At 44.6% G+C, this 22,695-nt stretch overlaps 1 protein-coding gene across 2 annotated transcripts in view; it reads left to right on the top strand.

The window, feature by feature from the left end:
* Positions 1-22,231, top strand: part of FBXO34 (F-box protein 34) — a 62,597-nt gene extending 40,366 nt beyond the window's left edge. For both annotated transcript variants that reach the window (XM_082275743.1, XM_082275744.1), the window contains exons 2-3: positions 13,193-13,347; positions 19,915-22,231. In XM_082275743.1, the coding sequence (XP_082131869.1) occupies positions 13,277-13,347; positions 19,915-22,030 (2,187 nt within the window). In that variant the 5' untranslated portion in view covers positions 13,193-13,276 and the 3' untranslated portion in view covers positions 22,031-22,231. The remainder of the gene's footprint in view (positions 1-13,192; positions 13,348-19,914) is intronic.
* The last annotated feature ends 464 nt before the right edge of the window (positions 22,232-22,695 follow it).

The raw sequence follows: 22,695 nt of genomic DNA, 5'->3' as shown, positions 1-22,695 counted from the left end.
TCATACCCAGCGTATTGAATACATCAGCCTTTAGAAAATATTGAAAATAAAGGCAACATATTGTTTAAAAAATACTCAACCTTACAGTATATAATGATAAAAATAACACCAAATTGGCTCCAAGGAGCTGGATCCACTGAGTTCATGATGTTATTTGATGGACTCGGAGCGATCTGGACTGCACATAAATCTGATTTTATGGCCAAAAGCAGGCTTCTGATTTTATGGCCAAAAGCAGGCTTCCTCTAACTATATTTAATAAATATTATTCAATAAATAGGTAATAATTAAATGATTAATACATATTAAATTACAATACTAAACTTCTAAATGTAAACATTAAAATATTAATATTTATTTAATTGGGAGGGCATGGCAGGACCATCTTCTGACTAAAGGTGTAAATACAATAAATAATAGATATCAAATATGCAATATTGTCATACAGATGTCACACAATATTAATAAGCAATACTGTCATCAGTTGCAAATACTGAATGTAACTCCCATTATTATAAGCTAAAAGAACAGTAAACCCAGGTCGGGTACCGACCAAAAGTACAGCTTACAGTATATAAATCAGGAATTTAAATCATCAGGAATTATCTATAAAAGCGTTGACCTCTGTATCGCTATTCAGGCCAAAAGGGGGTAAAAGTCTTACTTTTATATATCCAAGACATTTGGGATGTGCCTTATGTGATACACCTTTTTATATAGTGTACTTCTACATGTCGATTTTACCATCTTTTCAATAAAATTTTTATATTTTTTATTTGATTTGTTTTTCTTTTGATGTTTTGGGCACATTAAAATCCCCATTTTTCTCATCTGCAGGGTTTTCCCTGTCAGACCTGGTTCATTTTTAGATGCACTCAATTTATAGGGGATTGTGATGGTTTTTTGGTCAAGATATTTACTCTCCACCCAAACACATGTATGTCATTGCCAATGTGAATTATGCCTAATACAGAGCAGCTCATATTTCAAAATGCCTGCATTCTTCTTTTTTTTTTTTTTTTTTTTGAGACCTGTGCTTCACTCCTGTGATCACTCATTTTGTCCTGGTTACTGTGCTAATGGACCACAAGTGAGAGAACCCAATTTGTTGGGTTGTCATTTAGAACAGGAACATGGGAAAGCTTCCAATGGGGAAACTAGTTCTGGTGACTACCAGGGATTCCCACATTTTTGGAGGGATTTCCTCTTGCTGATTTTGGGCTGTGGAAATCTCAAAAAAATGCTAATGAAGCAAAATCTCAAAAATGGGGGTGGGGGACAGCCTGTTTTTTATAATTCTTCCCTACTCTATCGAAGAAAAAAAAAAAAAAGTTTAATAGTTCTTTATATGTAAATACCTGAATGTGCAATGGCTGTTCTGTAGAGTGCAGCACCCTGCCTGCTTGCTGGCTTGTCATAATCCATCTTGCAATGGTAATTTAGGCTAGTTAGCAACTGGAATGAAGTTACACATCTCTGCATTTATTCTTTTGTTTTTTTTTTAAATGCAATATCTGCCCAGATCAGCCTGTGGCACTGGTGAGGTGTTGTGGAAGATGAGACACCAGACCCAACAATGCAGGTGAGCTGAAGGCCACTATCAAAGCAACCTGAGCTTCCTTAACACCTCAGCAGCCGCAACATTGATGCAATCATTTATGCAAAAGGAGCCCTGACCAAGTATTAAGTGGTTAATACTTGGTCAGGGCTCTTTTTTTTTTTTTTTTTTTTTTATTTACTGCGTGACTTTAACGGACAATTGCGTGTTCGTGCGACGCTGTACCTAAACAAACAAACAATTTTTTCCCCACAAACAGAGCTTTCTTTTCTTGGTATTTGATCACCTGTGCTATTTTTACTTTTTGCGCTATACACAAAAAAAGAGCGTAAATTTTGCAAAAACAATATTTTTCACTTTTTTTTTTTTATATGAAATTCCCCCAAAAAAATGTAAAAATCTAAATTTTTTTAACATTTTTGGCCAATTTGTTTTCTGCTACATATGTTTTGGTAAAAAAAAAATTGCAAAAAGCTGTGATTGGCTGTGGCTTGAAGTGTAGGAACAGTGATCAACAGTCCTACATAGTAGAACCGTATGATAATTGTTTCTACACAGGGGAGAATGACAGGCGGCTTGTTTACATCAGCTGCCTGACTTTCTCCCTCTGCACCGACGATCGGCGAGTGACCGGTGGACATCGGGTCCGCCGGTCACACGCACGGACTTGCTGGGGAACGAGCCGGGTCGGGAGCGCGCCTCTGCGGGCGCGCGCTCGCCCGCTATTGGCTCCCAAGCAAGTGACAGGCTAGTGACGTGTATATATACGTCACTTTGCCTGGCCGGGGCTGACTGCCGACGTATATCGTCGTGCAGCGGTCGGCAACCGGTTAAGTGCATACTATACTGTGCATGGACATACTTTTCAGTAAGCAATCATTTTTGTATTACATTTTTTTTATCGGTCTTGTGTAATCTAGTTTTCTGAGATACGGAGATTTGGGTTTTCACTAACTCTACGTCATAGCCAATATTTAAAAGAAAAAATGCTTGAAATGTATCTCTCCTCTATATAAATACGTTTCACTTCTTGAATTGAATTACTTAAAGATATATATTAACTTTTTAATGATATATAATTTTGAGATGCATGCATGCATACATGCATGCATTAGGGCTGGGCGATAAATCGATTTAATCGATTTATCGATTTTTTGTTTGAAACTATTTTTTTTTTTTTTTTTTTTTAAACTTGAGTTTTTTTTTATTCAATTGCTTTTTTTCCTACTTTTTCCGCCTGCCCCCGCGTATACACACACCTGGGCTCAGCCAGCTACTAGTCCGCCGCACAGGAACCGAACTCTCCCCAGTATCGGACCGCCGCGCCTGGATGTGACGTCGGCTGCGGGCGGTGCGTCTGTACAGGGGCTGCGGCGCGCTGTGATAGGTACACAGAGAACTCCCCGGCCTGGATGTGACGTCAGCTGCCGGGAGAGGAAGGGGGCGGTGCGTCTGTACAGGCCAGGGGCTGTGATGGGATAGGTACCTGTGTACCTAACTGCTGATGAAATCCACATTTGATTTGATCATGAGATGAATGCAAAGGTCCAGGCAATTACATTTTTTTAACATGATTCTGACATCTTAAAAGACCGACTCAGAGAAAACTAAAAAAGCCATCCTTTTCAGTAGGGCAGTACCAACGCTGCAAGGGTTACCTGCTGTTTCTGCCTAGGAGACAGAAGAAGTTTTACTTACCTGATCCTCCACTCCCCCCCCCCCCCATCAAAGTGCGCCGCAGCCCCTCCCTCCCCGCTCAGCGTGATATGAGCCAGCCCCCGCGTCTTCTTTTACTGTCTAATGTCTAGTCTATTAAAAGAACAACAACACAGTCAAAAAATTAACATGGCAGCGTGTACTTTTTTGTTTTGGGATTCTATGCATTTTAACTCTTTAGGAGTTAAAATGGCAATAAAGTTGCACTTTTGACACTATATCTGATGTCTGCAGTCCTTTTTTAAGTGCATTGGAAAAAAAATCGAAACTCGAATTTTTCTTTAAAAATCGAAGATTTTTTTTTTTTTTTTTTTAGGCAAAATCGCCCAGCCCTAACATCATGCATGCATGCATGCATACATACATACATACATACATCAACATATACAGATAAAGACTTTCCTGTTCTGCCTTCTTGTTCTGGGTGGGTCAATCACCCAGCACCTAGAATTTCCAGAAAGAGTTCAGCAACTGTAGTTCCTTATTTCTGGGGTCACGGGGTGACGGGTTTCCATTTAATTTGCCCCTCAACCAGAGCCCTTAAATGCAACATGAAACTCAATGTAAATTGTCCAACTGCCCGAGTTTGCGCCAATCGTGGTATTTTGGGAGAAATGGAATTTGTCGGGTGGGCATGGTAACATGATTACACAACAGCTCTATTTAAAAAAAAAAAAAAAAAAAAAAAAAATGGTTGCTCTCTGGGTGTGATGGTAACCTCCCTAAATTATCTGTACACATACCAAGTCAGAACAGAGCATTACAAGCCCTTTAAGCAGTTTATGAATTTATTAGATAATCATAAATCCCCAATTATACAAATGCTTTCATAACACTTTTTAAAGTATGCACTGGGCAAAAATCCTGCACAAAAGAATAGGGAGAGAAGAAAAACATGAGCAATATTGAAGCAGTATCTGAGAAACCATACTGAAGTAGAAAGCAATATGGCTGGCTGCCATAGAGCATTAAAAGGGATCATGTGTTGGTTAAACACACCCATGTCCTGCACTTTGATATTATAATCCTCACCTTGGTGCCAGTTTTGTTCTGGATTGTTAGTGGAGTGGCTGTAGTTTAAACACTTTTTTTTTTTTTCTTAACGTGTTATCTTAACAGCGGCGTTTCTCAAAGAGCAGATAGAGCAACGTTTTCTAAACTTTGATCTGTCATGTATTGCCATGGTAATGTTTCCAGTGTGCGAGTACCATCAATACCAGCACTGAACGTTTAGGGGAAAATATGCAGGAAAGCAATAGGCAGCCATTGTCAAACCCATTGTTTACATATTCTGTCACTCCAGGAGAAAGATGAGCTGATAAAAGAACACTTAACTTCCCCCCTTCACCCCCAGTATTTTTTATTAGTTACAAAGATGGTTTGAAAAAAAGCTTTCTTCAGCAAAAAGGAGGAAAAAAAAAAACTCGCCCATGTATATTTACAACCTGGTAGCATAGCTGTCATCTACTGCACTTCTCCAGTGATTGTTTTAATATTTATTTATTAAATGGCACAGTGAGAAAATGATTGTAAAGACTCATGTGTGGTGTTTTAATGGGAAAAAAAAAAAGACAAACCTGTTCTACTTATCTGCTTTATGCAAAACCACTGCACAGAGCAGCCCAGATCCTACTCTTCTCAGGTCCCTTTTTGGCTCTCCTGGCCCCTCCCTCCCTTTGAGTGCCCCCCCACAGCAAGCAGCTTGCTATGGGGGCACCCGGGCCGTGCAGCAGCTCCCTTTGTCCATTTAGACATGGAGCTGTGGCCCGGCCCCACCCACCTCTCCCTTCTCCTCATTGGCTCACTAAATTTGACAGCAGCGGCAGCCAATGAGGTTTGTCTTGTGCAGCCGAGACATTCCTGCAACATTTCTGGATCAAGTTGGGTAAGTATTGGGGGGGGGGGGGCTAAATGCATTAAGATTAAAAAAAAAAAACTAAACCACCACTTTAAGTACTATGTGCACCACCCCCACACTGCTCTAGATGTGCACCACCCCCACACTGCTCTAGCTGTATTGATTGAAACGCACAGCATTCTTCTATCACTTTGCTTCTATAGCAAGAAGCCAATTTTATTACACCTTATGATATCATTCCCAGACTTGTAAAATTCTTGAAGTGGAAGCTGCTGGGAAGGCTGGTTACATTACTGCAGGTACACCCCTCAGAACTACAACTTCTAAGAGCCCTTTTCCCTATATAGTTTGTGGGCAGGATCAAGGCGCAGCAGTATGTCTTGCTGACCAAGAAATCCATGATCTATTGAGTTGAGCAGAAAAGGAGTGGGGAAGTTCTGTAGTCCAGTATGCAGGAATGATACTATGCTGACTGGTATTTCAGAGCACCAAATGCAGTGTTGGTAGACCAATGATATTTTTCTGTGCTTGCAGCTGTAAGTGACAAAGTGGTGTTGCCATTAAAGCAGATATTTCTCTTCTTTCACTATAAATTAGGGCAGCATGCAGCTCTGCATGCTAAGAAATCCTCCTTCATTCATTAAACACTTTTTTTTTTTTTTTTTGCTTTTTACTTAGAATTACTGCTTTTCCACTTCCTGGTTTCTTATAGCACTGATTTAACCAGGACCTCACAGCCACATCCTAGGAACTTCTTGTCACATGTTCCAGGAGCCAGACCCAGAGTTCTAGACAGAGGTCCAGGATGTAAAGGGAGATGGATTCATCTGCCTTTAGGGCTGTTTCACACCACAATTTCTGCATTCTGGATGTGCATTTACACTCGTTTTTATATATATTAACAAATCTATTTTTTTTTTTTTTCTTCCCCATCTCAGTTCTATGTGCATTTATGGTGGATTTACATACATTCTGGTGTGTTCTATGCGGAGTAAAAGGGAAAAACTAAGGTATGCAAAGAAAAAGATGTCTGAGAAGTATCTGTAGATTGTCAAACCTTTATAAAGGTGCCTTCATAGTAATTTTTAAAAGTGATGCTCCTTTTTTTAAGGTCCATATAGACAGCTTATATTCAGCTGACCTTTGAGCCATGGGTGGCCAAGCAAGAATCACCTGGTTTGATGAAATTGGGGGTTAAAAATAGCTTGAGCCAGGTTGAAAATGAAAGTGGTTGTAAAGCCTAATAATTTTATTGCATGAAGGAAAAATGTTTAGGCATCAGCCATGACTGCACATTAGGACAATCAGAGGCATATTTTAATATGCCCTTCTGGTTTGTTTTTGTGATTTGAGCTTTCTGGCAGAAAACAAAAGCAAAACTCTCCTAAACTGTGTGTACCAAAAAACGTAATTTTACGGTCCTGAAGAAGCTACAGCCTAAGCGAAACACGTTGACAGTCTTACTAGACAAGAGTATCTGGATGATATGTATATGCAATAGATTGGATTACTTATAGTTTACTCTTGTCTGTGCACTTTTTGAGGGGAATACACTTGGGGGATGTTCCCCTTGCTGTGGCTTTAAGCCTTGCTTTTATTACTGTTTAACTTGAAATAAAATAGAACTTTTATAAATCTTTGTGTATGTATCTCATGTGCCTTTTTGCAAGTCTAATATCACTCACAGGGGTACTTCATGTGACATAATTTTTGTTCTGTTCATGATTTTGATTTGGCATTATTTAGAAAGCAGTTTTGCTGTTCTATGAGGGTTTGATTTAAGATTTGCGTATGTGTAGTTCAGCCGTGTGTTTTTTTTTTTTTTTCATTTTGACTACAGTTTGTCTTTTGAAGGCATTGACTTTCCATTAACAAGTGCCTTAGAGCTGCACAATAACGTTAACTTAAAGAGGCGTTCAGCCACCTGTCAAAAAATAAGTCAGCAGCTACACTTCTAAAAAAAATAGTCGCTCGCCTGTCCCACGGTCCAGCGGTGCACTTAGCCCAGCTGTCTTCATCCTCGATCCTTCCTCAGCGGCGCCGGCATCTCCACTTTGGGCACCTGGCTGTGACAGCTTGTGGCTACACAGCCGTATGCCCCCTGCGCATGCGCGAGTCCCGCTGCACATTGTGAATGGTGAATGCCGTCTTCTGGGACCTGTCATAGTCCCAGAAGACTGCAGGGGTAGCGAGGAGAAGAACTTCCGGCGCTCTAAATGGAAGTGGGAAACGGGTACCTGCTCCTGCTCTCCCGCTCCCACACCCTATCTCCCAACCTTGTCCTCAAAAGTGCCAATTGTGCAAGAGGAGCAGGGGACGAGTCCTTAAAGTAGGAACTTCCCCTTTTGGGTGGAGTTCCACTTTAAATATATTCCCCAATAGCCTCCAAGAATATAAACTCACGTTGTTTTACCAAAGGCCTTTGCGAACCCAGATATTACCTTGAAAAGTTAGCAGTGACTTCATCACTGTGCTGTATATTACCAGAGCAGAGGTGTGGGAGGGACCCAGTAGGCTCCACCCACTACAGGCTATCCTCAGAAAAATACAGGAGGAGGCAGATACAAGACCAGTCACCCTGCTTCAGGAGAGAGGGCTGCAGTGACTGGTCTTTATTGCAAAAGGCGTCCTCACAGAGAAGTCGTTTTTTTTTTTTTTTTTTTTTTTTTTTTTTTTTCTTTTCCCCACACTGGATTACTGCCTGGGTCTGAAAGAAGAAAAGCACACCAAGATTCAAGGAAGAATATATTTGTTTATCCTGGAGCTCAGCTTTAACGTGACTATACACAGCCTAGTAAATAGTGTACAGTACTGTATTCACAATAGAGATTTTCCCAGTTACCCTTAGGCCCTTTTCACACTTGTATGACCTGAAAGTCGCCCAACTTGAAGCAATGTCGGTGTAATCTTGAGGTCTATGTCTTTTAGGGCGCTAATGCTAATAGCAGATCAGTCCCCCATTGTGAAGTGTTGCTGTTCCAAAATCTTTCCTGAAGACAGCAGTCTAGGTGTTGGGGATTTCCCTGTTAAAGTGGTTGCATACTGCCAAACAAAAAAAAAAAAACCCTGCAAGACAAAGGCACAAATACTTACCTTAAAACTAAGCTGATACCCGGACACAGCTGTGGGAGCTGACATGCTCCCTCGAGGTCTCTTCTGGGTTCAGCGGCTCAGGCGCTGTGCGTGGCTGGAGCTGCGATGACGTCGCGGGGAGTCACGTTCCGGCCAGTAGCCGGCAAGGAAATCTGAAAGTCCGACGGACCTTCAGAGCGCATGCGCCGCTAGCGTCAGCAGCTGCATGCAGGGCAAATCTCCTAAACCGTGCAGGTTTTATAGGCTTACCTGTTGGTAAAAGTGAACAAAAATTGGGTATACTACCGCTTTTAATGTCTGTGGGCCCAGCCCAGTAAAAGACCAAGGATAGTGAAATGACAATTGTAGAGTTGGGGGCATGGGAGTTTTCCTTTCTTTAGTTTCCTGATTTGTACTTTGAGGTTCCTAGTAACCTACAGTTTTACATAATTAAATGAAAGCAATGTTGACAGTGATGTTTGTTTTAGAAAAATTGATTTTTGTAAGATCTTACCGTAAAATCCTTTTCTCTTAGCTCATTGACAGACGTAGTCCTCGGTGATTTAGCACCTTCGGGTTATGCTGCCCTCCACAGGAGTAGGACTAGACAGGAAATAAAAATGCCCTGGCCACACCCTAGGGGCAGTCCCCGAGGGTATATCCTCTCTCTCTCTCTCTCTGCCACAGCAAATCAGTTATGTCACAAAGCAGTGTTTAGAGAATTTAACCCAACTCCAAAACAGAGGGGCGGGTACTACGTCTGTCAATGAGCTAAGAGAAAAGGATTTTACGGTAAGATCTTACAAAAATCAATTTTTCTCTATCGCTCATTGACAGACGTAGTCCTCGGTGATTTAGCACCTTCGGAACGTCCCAAAGCAGTACCACAAATGAGGGGTGGGAAAAATGGAAATTAAATCCAATCTAGAAGGCCCAACCGGTGCCAACTAGAAGTTTTACAATGCTCATCCTCAATGATGAGACTCAACAAAAAATTTTTCAACAGAAAAAATCCTCGAGGTAGACCTCCGGTCTCCTCAAATTGCGGCCTGCAAAACCTTGCGGCCAAATGAGGCATCCGCCGATGCCATCACATCAATTTTATAAAATTTTGTAAAGGTATGTACCGACGACCAGGTGGCCGCCTTACATACCTGGACACAGACGCCTGATGGCGGAAGGCCCAGGAAGTACTGAGCGCTCGAGTGGAGTGCGCCCTAACAGGGAACGGAGGACTCCGACCCTTAATAGAATAAGCCTGTACCACCGTCTGTCTAATCCATTTGGCGACAGTCGCGGCAGATGCAGGCAACCCCTTTCTGGGGCCATCCGTGATCACAAAAAGTGAATCCGTCTTACGGAACGATTCCGTAGCCTTCAGGTATACCCTGATTGCCCGAACCACATCCAAGGAATGCAACGCATGTTCCCGATGATGATTGGGCTGAGGACACAAGGAAGGTAGTACAATATCTTCATTCAGATGAAAATCTGAAACCACCTTAGGAAGAAAGGATGGCTTAGGATGAAGTACTACCTTATCCCTATGAATCACTAAGTATGGGGACTGGCATGATAAAGCAGCCAGTTCTGACACCCTGCGTGCAGAAGTGATAGCCAACAAGAAGGCTACCTTCTGGGATAAAGTAAGCAAGGGAATCTCCCTGATGTTTTCAAAGGGAGGTTTCTGTAGAACCGACAAAACCAAATTAAGATCCCAGGGTGGTAAGGGCGCGCGGACTGGTGGAGCCAGGTGCCGCACCCCCTGGATGAAATTCCGCACCAAGGACTTAGTAGCTAAAGGCTTCTGAAAGAAGATTGCTAATGCTGAAACTTGACCCTTGATGGTGCTCAAGGCTAGTTTCTGCTCAACCCCTTTTTGCAGAAAGGCCAATATTCGGGTCACCGAATAGGTACGTGGAGGAATCCCTAAAGATTCGCACCACGCGATATAAGTCTTCCATGTGCGATAATAGACCTTGCTGGAAGTCGCTTTCCTTGCCTTAATTAGAGTAGGAATAACTGAAGCTGACAACCCTCTGTCCTTCAGTACCTGGGTCTCAATGGCCAGGCCATTAAAACCAGCGACTGTAAAGCACGATGGAAGATTGATCCTTGAGACCGCAGACACTCCCTGAGACGAAGTTCCCAAGGAACGTCCGCGACTCGCATGTCCAAGTCGGGTAGATCGGCTTGACGAGGCTAGCCTAGAATTTCTAGGACCACTGGCGCTGACTGGATCTGAACCAGGCGGCCCTAGAGCTATCTGGTCCCGACCATCCGACAAAGTCTGATCGTTCTCCGTTCCCACACCTTTATCAGACACCTGATTCCTATCAGGAACGGTGATCTCTCCTGGTTGAATCTCAGGGACCGAAGTCACCCGGCTAGAGGCTTCTTGGTCTGTCTGTTCAACCGGATCCGATTCTTGTGGGGAACTGAGACTAATCTTTGGAAAAGGTAAAGAAAAGGATCTTTTCAGGGAACGGTAACTATCGCTCCCTGTAATACTTAAATGTTGGAAGGGAAGAATCGCACCGGTAGCAGTGGTCGATGCTCGATCTAATGCCCTGAATACCGGTGAAAACGTCCCCCCCACCCTCAAGCCGGGTGGGGGCGCACCTTCAGGCTGTGTAATCCTTTGCTTCAGGTTTGGCTGAGTCGGTCTTTTGTTTGTCCGACCAGCCCTTCTTGAACCCTCCTGGAGGAGCCTTGCCCTTCCCGCTTGCAGCAGTCGGGCGCACAAACCCTTTATGGGCGGTAAAGAAAGGTCCCCGCTTGTTACGAGGTCCTTTAGCTTTAGCAGCCTGTGGCAAGAAAGTGCTCTTGCCCCCAGTGGCATCCTTAATGATCTCATCTAGGGTGGCCCCAAATAGGCGATTCCCCTGAAAGGGGAGATTCGTCAAGGTCTTTTTGGAACCTAGGTCTGCTGACCAGCATTTTAACCACAGCACACGTCTGAGGATTACCGCTGACATAGATGCTTGCCCTAATAGGGGAGTAGTATCCAAGGCTGCGTCACAGACGAACTGTAGTCCTTGTATAATCTGTTCCATTAATTCAGATGTTCCCTGGGGGATATCTTTCCCCTTCAGGTCTTGGCGTACCAATCTCGCCCATTCCGTTAGTGTCTGGGAAACTAGACCAATAACAATTACTGGTCTAAATGCTGACCCTATTAGGGAGAAGATAGTGCGGGACTCTGCTTCCACCTTTCGATCCACCGGATCCTTAAAGGACGAAGTGTCCTCCACTGGGATAACCGTGGCTTTATTCAGCCTGGAAATAGGTGGGTCCACCACCGGTGGAACCGTCCATTTCTTGATGAGGGATTCCTCAAACGGATAGCGTCTAGCAATACGCTTGGAAATAGTAGAGGTACGCTTAGAATGCTCCCATTCTACCTTGAAGATCTCACAGGAACACTGGAGAAAAAAAGCTGTCTAAAAATCTTTAAGAAAAAAATCCTGCCAGGACCGACGATCCCAGCAAGGTATCTAGGTCCTACTCCTAACTAGACAGAAAAAAACTGATTTGCTGTGGCAGAGAGAGAGAGGATATACCCTCGGGGACTGCCCCTAGGGTGTGGCCAGAGCATTTTTATTTCCTGTCTAGTCCTACTCCTGTGGAGGGCAGCATAACCCGAAGGTGCCGAGGACTATGTCTGTCAATGAGCGATAGAGAAATCTATTTTTCATGTTCCACCTGTAGTGCTAAGTAAATCTGAGCTGCTGAATAGTTTCCGCTTTGAGATGTGCTACAACTTGAGTTGTTTATCATGCTGTAGTCTAAACTACTATATATTTAGTCATTGCGAGTGACCCTTCCTTTTCTGTTTTGCAGACAAGATCAGACCATGTAAAAATGACAACTGTGGATATTTTTAAACTTGTGTTCTACACTTTTATCCCAAAATAGGCAGTGCAGTGTAAACAAGAGTTAGCGGTCACTATTGGCTCAGTTGGGCTAAAGCCATTAAAAGCAAACCTTTTTCCCTTTAGACCTCTATGAAGGGGGCCTTTAATTGCCTCCACCTTCTCCCAAAACTTTTAAGATTGCTTTTCACACTGAACGGTTTTTCTTCTTCTGTTTTGCCTTAACCCCTTGGAGCCTAAGCATTTTTCTGACATGTGTTGCTTAGTTAAAATGAGTATTTTTTGTTAGAAAATCACTTAGAATCCCCAAACAAGTGGGAGCCAATGGGCTCCCACTGCTGCCTCGGCCGCTGAGGAGGGAGCATTGCAGGACAGATGAGGCTATCGTGAACATCGCTGGATCTTGGGTAAGGATTGGGGGGCCGGGGGGTGATTCAACCTTTTGGAACTGTAATAGAGTGAAGAGGTATTGGAACACTTGTCAAGTTTATATTGCTGTATGTGCGCCTTTTACAGATGTTCACCCTCTTTGTCCTGATGGTGACCATTTATTCGCTGAAAATGAAAGGAAAGATAATCCCAAGTTTGGGTTGTCAGCTGAGCAGGAATAGAGGGGAAATCTTCCAATAGAGACACAAGTTCTGGTGACAAACAAAACAGGGATTCCATCCCTTTTGGAGGGGCTCTTCTAACTTCCTATTTTGGCTATAGCACAGGAATTGAAGGCAAATCTCCCCAATGAGACATATGGCAAAAAAACCGCCAGGGTTTAACCCTCCCTTACTCAATCCAAAATGAGATTTTTCTCACCTTGATTTCTTTTAATGCTATATTGGGGCCATATAGTAAGGTAGAGACACAGATTTCTATGGGGACGCCCTTGCCAATAGATATTTGGGAAGTAGAAGAAGCGGACTTGATTCCTCCTAGTACAGGATGACTTGCAAGAGGCTGAAAACCCTGGCTGCAAGGGATCAACTAAAAGTATATGAAATTAATTTTAAAAGGGGTGTGTCCTGTGCTTTTTATTTTATAAATGTTACGAGTAGTTGGTGTACACTCTTCCTTTTTCATAAGCTGTCCTAATATTTTATTTTCCCTCTGTTTTTTTAGAATCAAGATTTTGGCGTGCGGTAGGCACAAAGTGAAGCAACATGGATTGGCTGTGACAATACGCCTTGTGGGCTGGCAGCTAGGATGACTTCCTGCAGAGCTGGCCTCCACAGGGATCCACTGAAACGCTACGTACCTTGTCACCACATTAAGCGGTAAGCTAAGTCGCTAGGTTTTTATTTAATATCTTCTGCATTTCAAAGGGGGCGCAACGCTTGCGCTGCTGCAGGGCGGGACTAGAGGGGGGAAGGGATATACCATGGCTCTGGAGCTTGCATGATGGACCTGCAGGGAGGGGGTGCAATGCCTGTGCTGTAATTGATAGAATAGAGCTTGTGTGAAAAGGGGGAGGGGGGTGTTTATTTTAAATGAGACCGATTACCAACCAAAAAGCCAGAAAAATCACATGGTACAAACGTGTTCTGGCTGAGGGAAGAAGGTACAATACATTGCCCCGTCCATTGGCCTCTCAGTGTGGCAAAGTCAGCCTGTACCTTTAGCAGAGAAATGTCCATGCTTGAGTCCCGGTTCCCACTAGCGCGGTGCGGGAAACCCTGCGATTTCAGTGCGGGTTCCCACATAACACCTAAATCGCACACTGTTTTACACTACACTGACACCCCAGCAGTTTTCAGATGTCAGTTAATGAGACCCCCAAATTGGTTTGCAGTGTGAACTATGAAATGCTACAGAAATCATGCGATCGTATTCCAGTGCTGAACAAAAAAAGGGTCCTAACCCGTTTTGGTGCGATTGCAATGCAATTTCAGATAGACAGTTTGTATGGCTAACTTTACGTCATATGTGATGTGCACAGCAATCGCACCAGAGTGAACCCAGCCTGACTGTAGGGATGGGGTTCTAGGGTCATAGTCCAGCATTTTTCTTCAAACAAGGCCAGTCGAGTTGATGTCAAAGAACTCAATTTTGTTCTCATCTGCCAAAGCACTTTCTCCCAATCTTTCTTTGAATTGCTTAGATCAGGGGTATTGAATTAAATTTCATGGAGGTCCGAATACTAAAAAAATTTTGCAGCAGAGGTCCAAATATCATTTTTGTGCTATTTGTGCCCAGGTGTGCAGGCACGAGAGCCCATTCATTTGAATGGGCTGCTGGAAAAAGGCCCTGGCATCTTTTTTAAAAAAAAAATGCAGCCGCATTGAAACTGCATAGCACAAATGCACCATGGAGTCTCTATGTGCGGAAAACTGCACCTTGTATTTCAGTTTGTTTAGGAGCCAATGGTACACCTGCACATTTTGTGTGCAGCCGCTTGTCCCCCCTTCACATCTTCCACAGCACTGCCCCCTTTCAAATCTTCTCCACCACAGCACTGTCTCCTCTTCACCCATTATTCCCGCAGCCCTGACCCCTTCATGTACCCCCCCCCCCCCCCCGCAGCACTGCCCCCTCCAGTCATCCCCCCCCAGCCCCCACACACCCCTCTTCGCATCCCCCCCACAGCACTGCTCCTTTCACATGACCCCCCCTTCTCCCACACATAGCACTCCCCCCCCAACCCCCCCCCCCCCCCCGTACATGACCCTGCTCCCCATTCTTCACAGGTTCACAGCCATGTCCTTTTCTCCCTTCGCTCTCCTACTTTACACAGAGCGAGGAGCAAGCTGGTGATTGGTTGCTAGGACTGCCTCCTAGCAGCCAATCACCTCCTGGTTAAAGTGAAAAAATTAATTCAGGCAGCTGCCTCTCTCCATGCAATGCTGGTCCCGTCCCCAGTCCAGAATTGTCCACCTCCCAATCTGCTCTGCTGATGACGGTGGCGGAGGCTGAGGACAAACTAGTTAGCTAAATGGGGCGGTCGCAGAGGTCCAGATAGAGCAGCAGCTCGGGCCGGATGCGGACCGTGGTCCACCATATAGTGATGTCCAGTTTAGATGTTTATTGGCAAACTTCAGACAGGCTTGCAGATGTGCCTTCTTGAGGGGGACCAAGCTCCTCCCGTGTAGTTCTGGGCTGGTCCCCCATTTTTCTCATGATCATCCTTGCGCCATATGGAAAAATCGTGCATAGAGCTCTAGACCAAGGGCGATTAATGGTTCTTTTGTATTTCTTACATTTGCAAATCAATCATTCCAACAGTTGTCCCCTTTTAACCAAGCTTCTTGCTGATGGTCTTGTAGCCCATTCCAGCCTTGTGCAGGTCTACAATCTTGTCCCTGATGTCCTTTTGATAGCTCTTCGTCTTGCCTGTGATGGTGCGGTTTGAATGGAAGAAAGATTCAGTGGACTAGTGTCTTTTGGACCCTGCAGAGTTGGACCCTGTGGTGCTGCCAGCCTGGTGGGGGGTGTCCCTATCAGTGTTACACACCTTATTTGTGTGGGACCCTCTATTCTCTAATGGAGTCCATGGAACACATTTCCCCACCTAAACCCCTCTGAGGCCGCATGTCCCTCCGGGTCCCAACCATCCACAGACGACGGTCCTGGAGTCCCTGATTTCCCAGGTGGAGTTGGCTTTTGGGTGATGGGCTTGCAAAAAGTGCTTTCTTCTCAAATGGAGTCCCTGGAGCACATTTCCCCACCTGATCCTCTTTCCAAGGCTGCTGGTCTCTCTGGGTCCCAACAATCCCTGACTGCACTGACTGTGGTCCTGGAGTCCTTAGTGTCCAAGGTGGATTTGGCCCTGGGAAAACGGGCTAGCAAAAAGCGTCCCCTGCCTTCACTTGCTTCATCTATCTCATCAGATCCTGAATCTAATTCGGCCACCGCGGATGCGAGTCACCCAACTGGATCTGCGCCCACGCACCCTGATTGCTCGGATGGTGAGGATGATTCCTCTGATCCTCTAGCCGCTGGTGGATGCGCTGATTGTGTCAGTGCGTGAAACGTTAAAGATGGAGGATGCGGTGTACAGAAGTTCCGAATGGAGTCCATTTGCATGGTAGGAGCGTCCCTACTTCAGGGGGATCTTTTCGCTTATCGACATCAAGGATGCCTACCTTCACATTCCAATATGTGCCGGTCCCCAACGCTTCCTCCGCTTTGCCGTGAGCGAGGCACATTATTAGTTTGTGGCATTACCGTTTGATCTCACCTCCACTCCTAAGTCTTCACTAAAGTGTTGGCCCTGGTACTAGCATTGTTGTGGCAGCGGGGATCAAGGTACTGGGGTAACTGCACGATCTTCTAAGAGTGGAGTCTCCTACTACTCTAATTGAACAACTTGAAGATTACTCTGCAAACTCTGAGGGAGTTCAGTTGAATTCTGTACCTTCAGAAGTCTGCTCTGGTTCCGTTCACAAGACTACCAGGGTCTGACTAAGGCCAAGTCCAGAGTCAGTGTTTCTTCCTCTGAAAAAACTCCAGAAATTGCAGGAGGCAATCTATATTCTGTTGTCCAGCAGACGGTCATCCCTCGGGGCTTGCATGCAGGTGCTGGGCCTGATTGTGTCTACCTTTTTTGAGGCGGTTCTGTTTGCACAGTTCCACACAAGATCTCTGCAACGAGAGATCCTGGGGAAATGGGACAAGAATCCTAGGTCTCTAAACAATCTGATCCTGTTGAGCCGGGGTACAAGTGGGTGCCTAATCTGGTGGCTTCGTTCTCCAGCACTTTGACAGGTAAAATCTTTTCTCCCCCTGGATTGGACGGTAATCACCACAGATGCCAGCTTGTCTGGGTGGGCAGGTGGCCTCGGCACAGATTGTGCTCAGGGGTCTGGGCTCTTCCAGAGGTCCGACTGTTGATCGATGTACTGGATCACCAAGCGATTAGACTTTGTCTGGATCATTGGACAATTTGTCTTCAGGGGTGTCTGGTACGCGTTCAATCAGGCAATGCTACAGCTGTGGCTTATGTCAATCACCAAGGGGGCACAAGAAGTGCCCTGGTGGTTTGGGAGGCAGCCGGTATTCTAAGGTGGGCAGAACAATTCGTTCCAGTCCTTTCTGCTGTACACATTCCAAGGGTAGAAAATTGGCAAGCGGATTATCAATCGGCAGGCGTTGGACCGGGGGGAATGGTCGCTTCATCCAGAGAGGCGTTTCATTAGTTGTGTCTCTGGTGGGGTACTCCTGAGGTGGACCTTTTGGCCTCGTCTCTACAGGAAGGTACAGAAGTTTGTGGCACGGTTTCGGGATCCTCTAGCCCAGTGGTCCTCAACTCCGGTCCTTGGCGGGCCCCACTAACAGGCCAGGTTTGCAAGATAACTAAATTGTATCACAGGTGATCTCATTTGCTGCTCAGTGATTGCAGTATTCTAGTCTACATCTCCCCAAGGTAATACTTAAAATCTGGCCTGTTAGTGGGCCCTGAGGACCAGAGTTGAGGACCACTGCTCTAGCCGACGCCGCAGACTCCTTAGTGGCTCCTTGGAGCCAGTATTACCTGATTTATGCTAGAAAATCTACCTCTAGGAAGATCTACCATCGTACTTATAAGACGTACATTGCGAGGTGTGAGTCTCTTGGGGTTCACCCTCACTCTTTTTCGGTGGCTCGTATATTGGCTTTCCTCCAATGGGGGGGTTGAGCAAGGCCTGGCCTGGAGTACTGGATCACCGAGCGATTAGACTTTGTCTGGATCATTGGACACTTTGTCTTCAGGGGTGTCCGGTGCGCGTTCAGTCAGGCAATGCCACGGCTGTCGCTTATGTCAGTCACCAAGGGGGCACAAGAAGTGCCCTGGTGGTTTGGGAGGCAGCCGGTATTCTAAGGTGGGCAGAACGATTCGTTCCAGGCCCTATATAACCCAATGGTCAAGAAGATAAGGAGCTGGGTCTGATGAACATCCAAGAAATGGATTTTACAATAACACACACACACACACACACACACACACACACACACACACACACACACACACACACACACACACACACACACACACACACACACACACACACACACACACACACACACACACACACACACACACACACACACACACACACACACACACACACACACACACACACACACACACACACACACACACACACACACACACACACACACACACACACACACACACACACACACACACACACTGAACATGCCACCATTTTTCTAAGTAGATATATGGTGCCCATAAAAAGATACCATAAGGAACACCTAGTAGTGTCCTCTGCTACCCTTTAAATGACCCGCAACAGTGCCTCGCCCTCCTCCAGCAGTAGTGTCCAGTGTGTAAGTAGCACACTCCTTCCTTATAGCAGATTGGAGAATGTGAGGGAGCTGCCGGAGTTAAAAAACGTTCACCTGCTTGTTAATATGATATGAAAAGTTAAGTGCCTAGCAACCAGTCACCTGCTGGTTATGCGTGCAACGTGTGCACAATCTACCCATCAGCTGCCCGCACTTGGGTGGATCGCAATCAACAGGTTGCCTATCCCTGGGCCAGAGCGTATGGGGTGCATTCATTGTCTCCTGTTCTGTTGTCACTGTTTCCCTTTTTTTTATTTTGTCCTAGTATCCTTGGGCCAGAAAGTTCAAGGTGTTAACAGAAAAGGACACACATGGCAATAAAAACAAAAGGTTATGACTTTCTCCACTCTTCCTAATTAAAAAAAAATAAATAAATTTATGTATCTATCGGATTCTATCACAGATTTAATAATAATCAAAACACTGTGGCCTACACTCACAATAACACTGGGATTTATGGATTTGGTAATCTAAATCTCCACAGATTAGTGCTGAAGTCCACACAACTATAATGTGGTGGAGGATGGGCAATCAATTTGGACCAAAAGTGAATTGGAGTATCTCCTGGTAATGTAAAGGTTAAAGTGGAGTTCCACCCTATTTTTATACTTACCTCCATCTTCTCGCTCCGGGTCACCTGAAAAATAAATGGATAATCGCATATTTTTTTTTTTTTTACTTACCTCGTAGCGAAGAAAATATACTTACCTTACTTCCTTCTTCCTCCTTCCTCGGCCGCGGCCCGTCGTCACTTCCTGGCTCTGCAATGATTCCTGGGAGCTGAACGTCATAGCTCCCAGGAATCATTGCGCCTGCACCGGCCCCGACGTCAGTTCCGGGTCGCGCGCGTCATCCCCTTCTAAACAGCTTCTGGGCATGCCCAGAAGCTGTGGAGGGGTGACGCGCGCGACCCGGAAGTGACGTCGGGGCCGGCGCAGAGCATCGTGGGACCACAGAAGGCGGAAGAAGACGCCGAAGAGGACGCGCTGGCTTCAAGCTGCCCACATCTGAGATGGCAGCGCTGGACAAGACGTTTGCAAGGTAAGTATTTCGTCTTGCAGGTAAGTGCAACCCGGGACAGATCAGAGGCTAGCCATTGTGGAATGCACTAGCCCTGACTGTCCCGGGGGTATTAAAAAAAAAAAAAACAAATCCTGGGTGGAACTCCGCTTTAATCAACCTATTGATGTATGCAGTCCAGGTTCATATAGGGTCGGCATACTTCAATAGGTCACTTAACATTTACATTACCAGGAGTACTTGTTGGTGGTAAATGTGTGCATGTGGGGACCGTGGTTCCTGTGTGTAGTGTGACAACGTTGTCAGCTTTGTGTTTTTTTTTTGTGTTTTTTTTATTGGAGGATTTTGGGGGTTTTAAATTCCTTTTTTGATTGGTCATTTTTCAGTAAAGCTATTTTTGAAAAAGATACCGTTGCAGATTTTTAACACACAACTTTTCATAAGGTAACCTAGGTCTCCCTGTGTTTTCTTTGTTCTATCACAAATTATCTTGTTTAAATTATTTCATTATTTCTCACCCTTTATTTCCCTTGCAGGGCTTCTGGAATGCCTTTAAAGCCATATCACAAGCTACAGAAAAAAGGAGCCGCTGTTCTAGACTTACGGTCAAAAAAAGGCATGCATCTGAACAACCAAAGCTCAGCTAAGGAAGAACAGTGTAATGGCGCAACAAAGAAATGTTTACCTTCCAATGATAATCAAACCCGCAAACCTCTGGGGACAATATCTCAGAACACCATGTGCAATACCGCTGCAGTGAGCCCATCGAACGGCTTTGAGATGCGTTCAAAGAACGTTCCAAATGCAAACATTCACCAAGATGATGACGGAGAGTGCCACTTGGACAGCTGTGTACTTATAAAGCCTGGGAATACCAAGGAAAAGATCGCCTTCTTTGCATCACATCACTGTAGTAACAACAGGAACAACTCCATGAAGATAAAAAGCACTGGGGACATGAGCGGAAGAGCTGCTAAACGTCGGAAGAAATCAGTGGACTTAAAACGCGGAAAGAATCACCTTGAGAAGGTGCACGAGGTGCATAAAATGTGCCTCTTACCTGAGTCTTTCCCGAGTGGAGTTGAAAACTGTTCTATTAATTACATCACTGATGATGATGGAATTCTTCCCTCGCGCCCTCTTTCTGTAATAGAGATGGTAGCTTTTCTAGAGCAAAGGGCAAGTGCGTTACTTTCAGACTGTGCAAAACCTTTCGCCAACGCTCATTCTTCAAAGTGTATTGGACCTTCGAAATGTGGTCACCCGAGTGTTTCCTTGATGGCGCTTGAAGCCAATGAAGCTGCTTCTGATAAAGAACAGTCTGAGAAGTCAGAACTTGAATCTGTATGTGTATTGGAAATGGTTGCTAAACTGGAGTCTGAATGTTTGAAGCACCAAAGTGAGCAGGGGTCCGGAGGACTTTCAAGAAGCAACAGCTTAAGGAGGCATGTTGGGCGAATGTTGCTTGCCAGTGGCTTGCAACAAGATGCCGGCCATCCAACCAAGCCTTCCACTGCTCTTGACCCTGATAAAGAACTTGCTGCTTCTGCTATGGAGAACAACATCCTGCAAAATAAGGAAGACCTTTGTTCTGTTAAATCATGGGAAAACAATCCTTCAGCTAAGCCCCAAGATCCGGAGACTTTGCCACCGGTAGAAGACTGTTTTGTGGCCAGTGTAGGCTTGGAGCTTGTCAAGGAGACTTATCTAAAATTAGGATGCAAGGGTGATATTGCAGTAACTGTGGATCCTTGTAAATTTTCTATTTCTGTCTGTATAAAAGCTGTCGAATGTGTCCCTAATTCGTTTGAGAGTCAAACTCTCAATGACCAAGCAGCTGATAAAAAAGTGGAGGCTTCTTCTGACTCCACCTCACTTAAGGCTGCCAGTATATTAATGAACACAATGTCCCAACAGGAAGGAGGGCACATTCAGGATAAAGCTTTAACTGGGGACACTTCTCCAGGGAAAATATTCTTTCAGAATGATCAAAAAGGTTCAAAACGTGCACATGGACAGTTAAGTCCAGAAGTTAAGTCTGGGGCAGAGAACCTGGAGAAAAAGTCATTTGACAATACTCTGTGTTTGCAGAATAGCTCAATGATTGCACAATACTCAGTCACTATATCTTCACTTGGAAATGTAACTCAGGTACTTGACTCCTGCTCTGTAAAGCGACAGGTGTCACATGATTTCCTCGAGACCAGATTCAAAATTAAACAGCTGTTGGAGCCTCAACAGTACATGGCATTTTTGCCCCACCACATCCTGGTGAAGATCTTTCGTTATCTTCCCACCCGGACCCTGGCAGCCCTAAAATGTACCTCTTGCTACTTTAAATTCATCATCGACCATTACGACATTCGACCGTGCGACTCGCTTTGGGTTCGGGATCCTCGCTACAAAGACGACCCTTGCAAACAGTGCAAGAAAAAGTACGCAAAAGGCGACGTGTCTCTCTGCCTTTGGCACCCCAAACCTTACTGCCAAGCCTTGCCATACGGCCCTGGTTTTTGGATGTGCTGTCACATGTCTCAAAAAGATAGTCGGGGCTGTAAGGTGGGGCTTCATGACAATCGTTGGGTGCCTGCTTTCCACAGCCTTAACCGAACAGTTTGCAAGAAGTCGGAGTCAGAATTTGAAGAGGATTAAAATAGTATTGGTCTTGTTGAGGAGGACCTTCATACCCCATGCTGTTTACATTGTACATATTCATGGGGATATGAAACTGCACATACTTTGACACAAGAGCCTTTACTTTGTTTTTGTTTTTTTTTATTTCTTCAACTGGATAATTAGCCCTTTTATGTAAATAACTAATAGATGTACATAAAATGATCTATTGCTAACTGACGCAACCTAATCTTTACAATGCAGATCTGGAAGTTTTGTGGCTACAGGTGGGCGTGTGTTGTGTGTGAGTGTGTGTATTCGTTTTTTTCCTTAAGTGTCTTGTTAAGTCTCTATATCCTGTGTGTGTTTGTTTGTGTTTTTTGTTTTTCCTTTTTTTAAAAAATATACAGGGCTTGAAGCATTTAAAGCGTTTATTATATGGTTTAACTGGACGGCAGCATAATCTGATTGGCACAAGTGTCTGGAATACTGTGACAAGTGAATATATGAGGTGATCTAATGTATAGTGGCTGACTGTACAAGGAGGAATTTGTCTTTAATTCAATAAAAAATGTGCATCCTGAATCTCACTGATGGTATGGATTTGACATTTTTTGTCAACTTTGTGTTTAGGTTTTTTTTTTTTTTTTTGCTTTGCACTTTTATATTTGTACCAAACACAAATCATTGTATTGTAGGGTGTG

This window comes from Pelophylax lessonae (genome assembly GCF_965119305.1).
Source record: "Pelophylax lessonae genome assembly, chromosome: 13".
In the NCBI taxonomy this organism is placed as follows: Eukaryota; Metazoa; Chordata; class Amphibia; order Anura; family Ranidae; genus Pelophylax; species Pelophylax lessonae.
The sequence above is the reverse complement of the archived record's forward strand: the minus strand, read 5'-3'. Positions and strand labels throughout refer to the sequence as shown.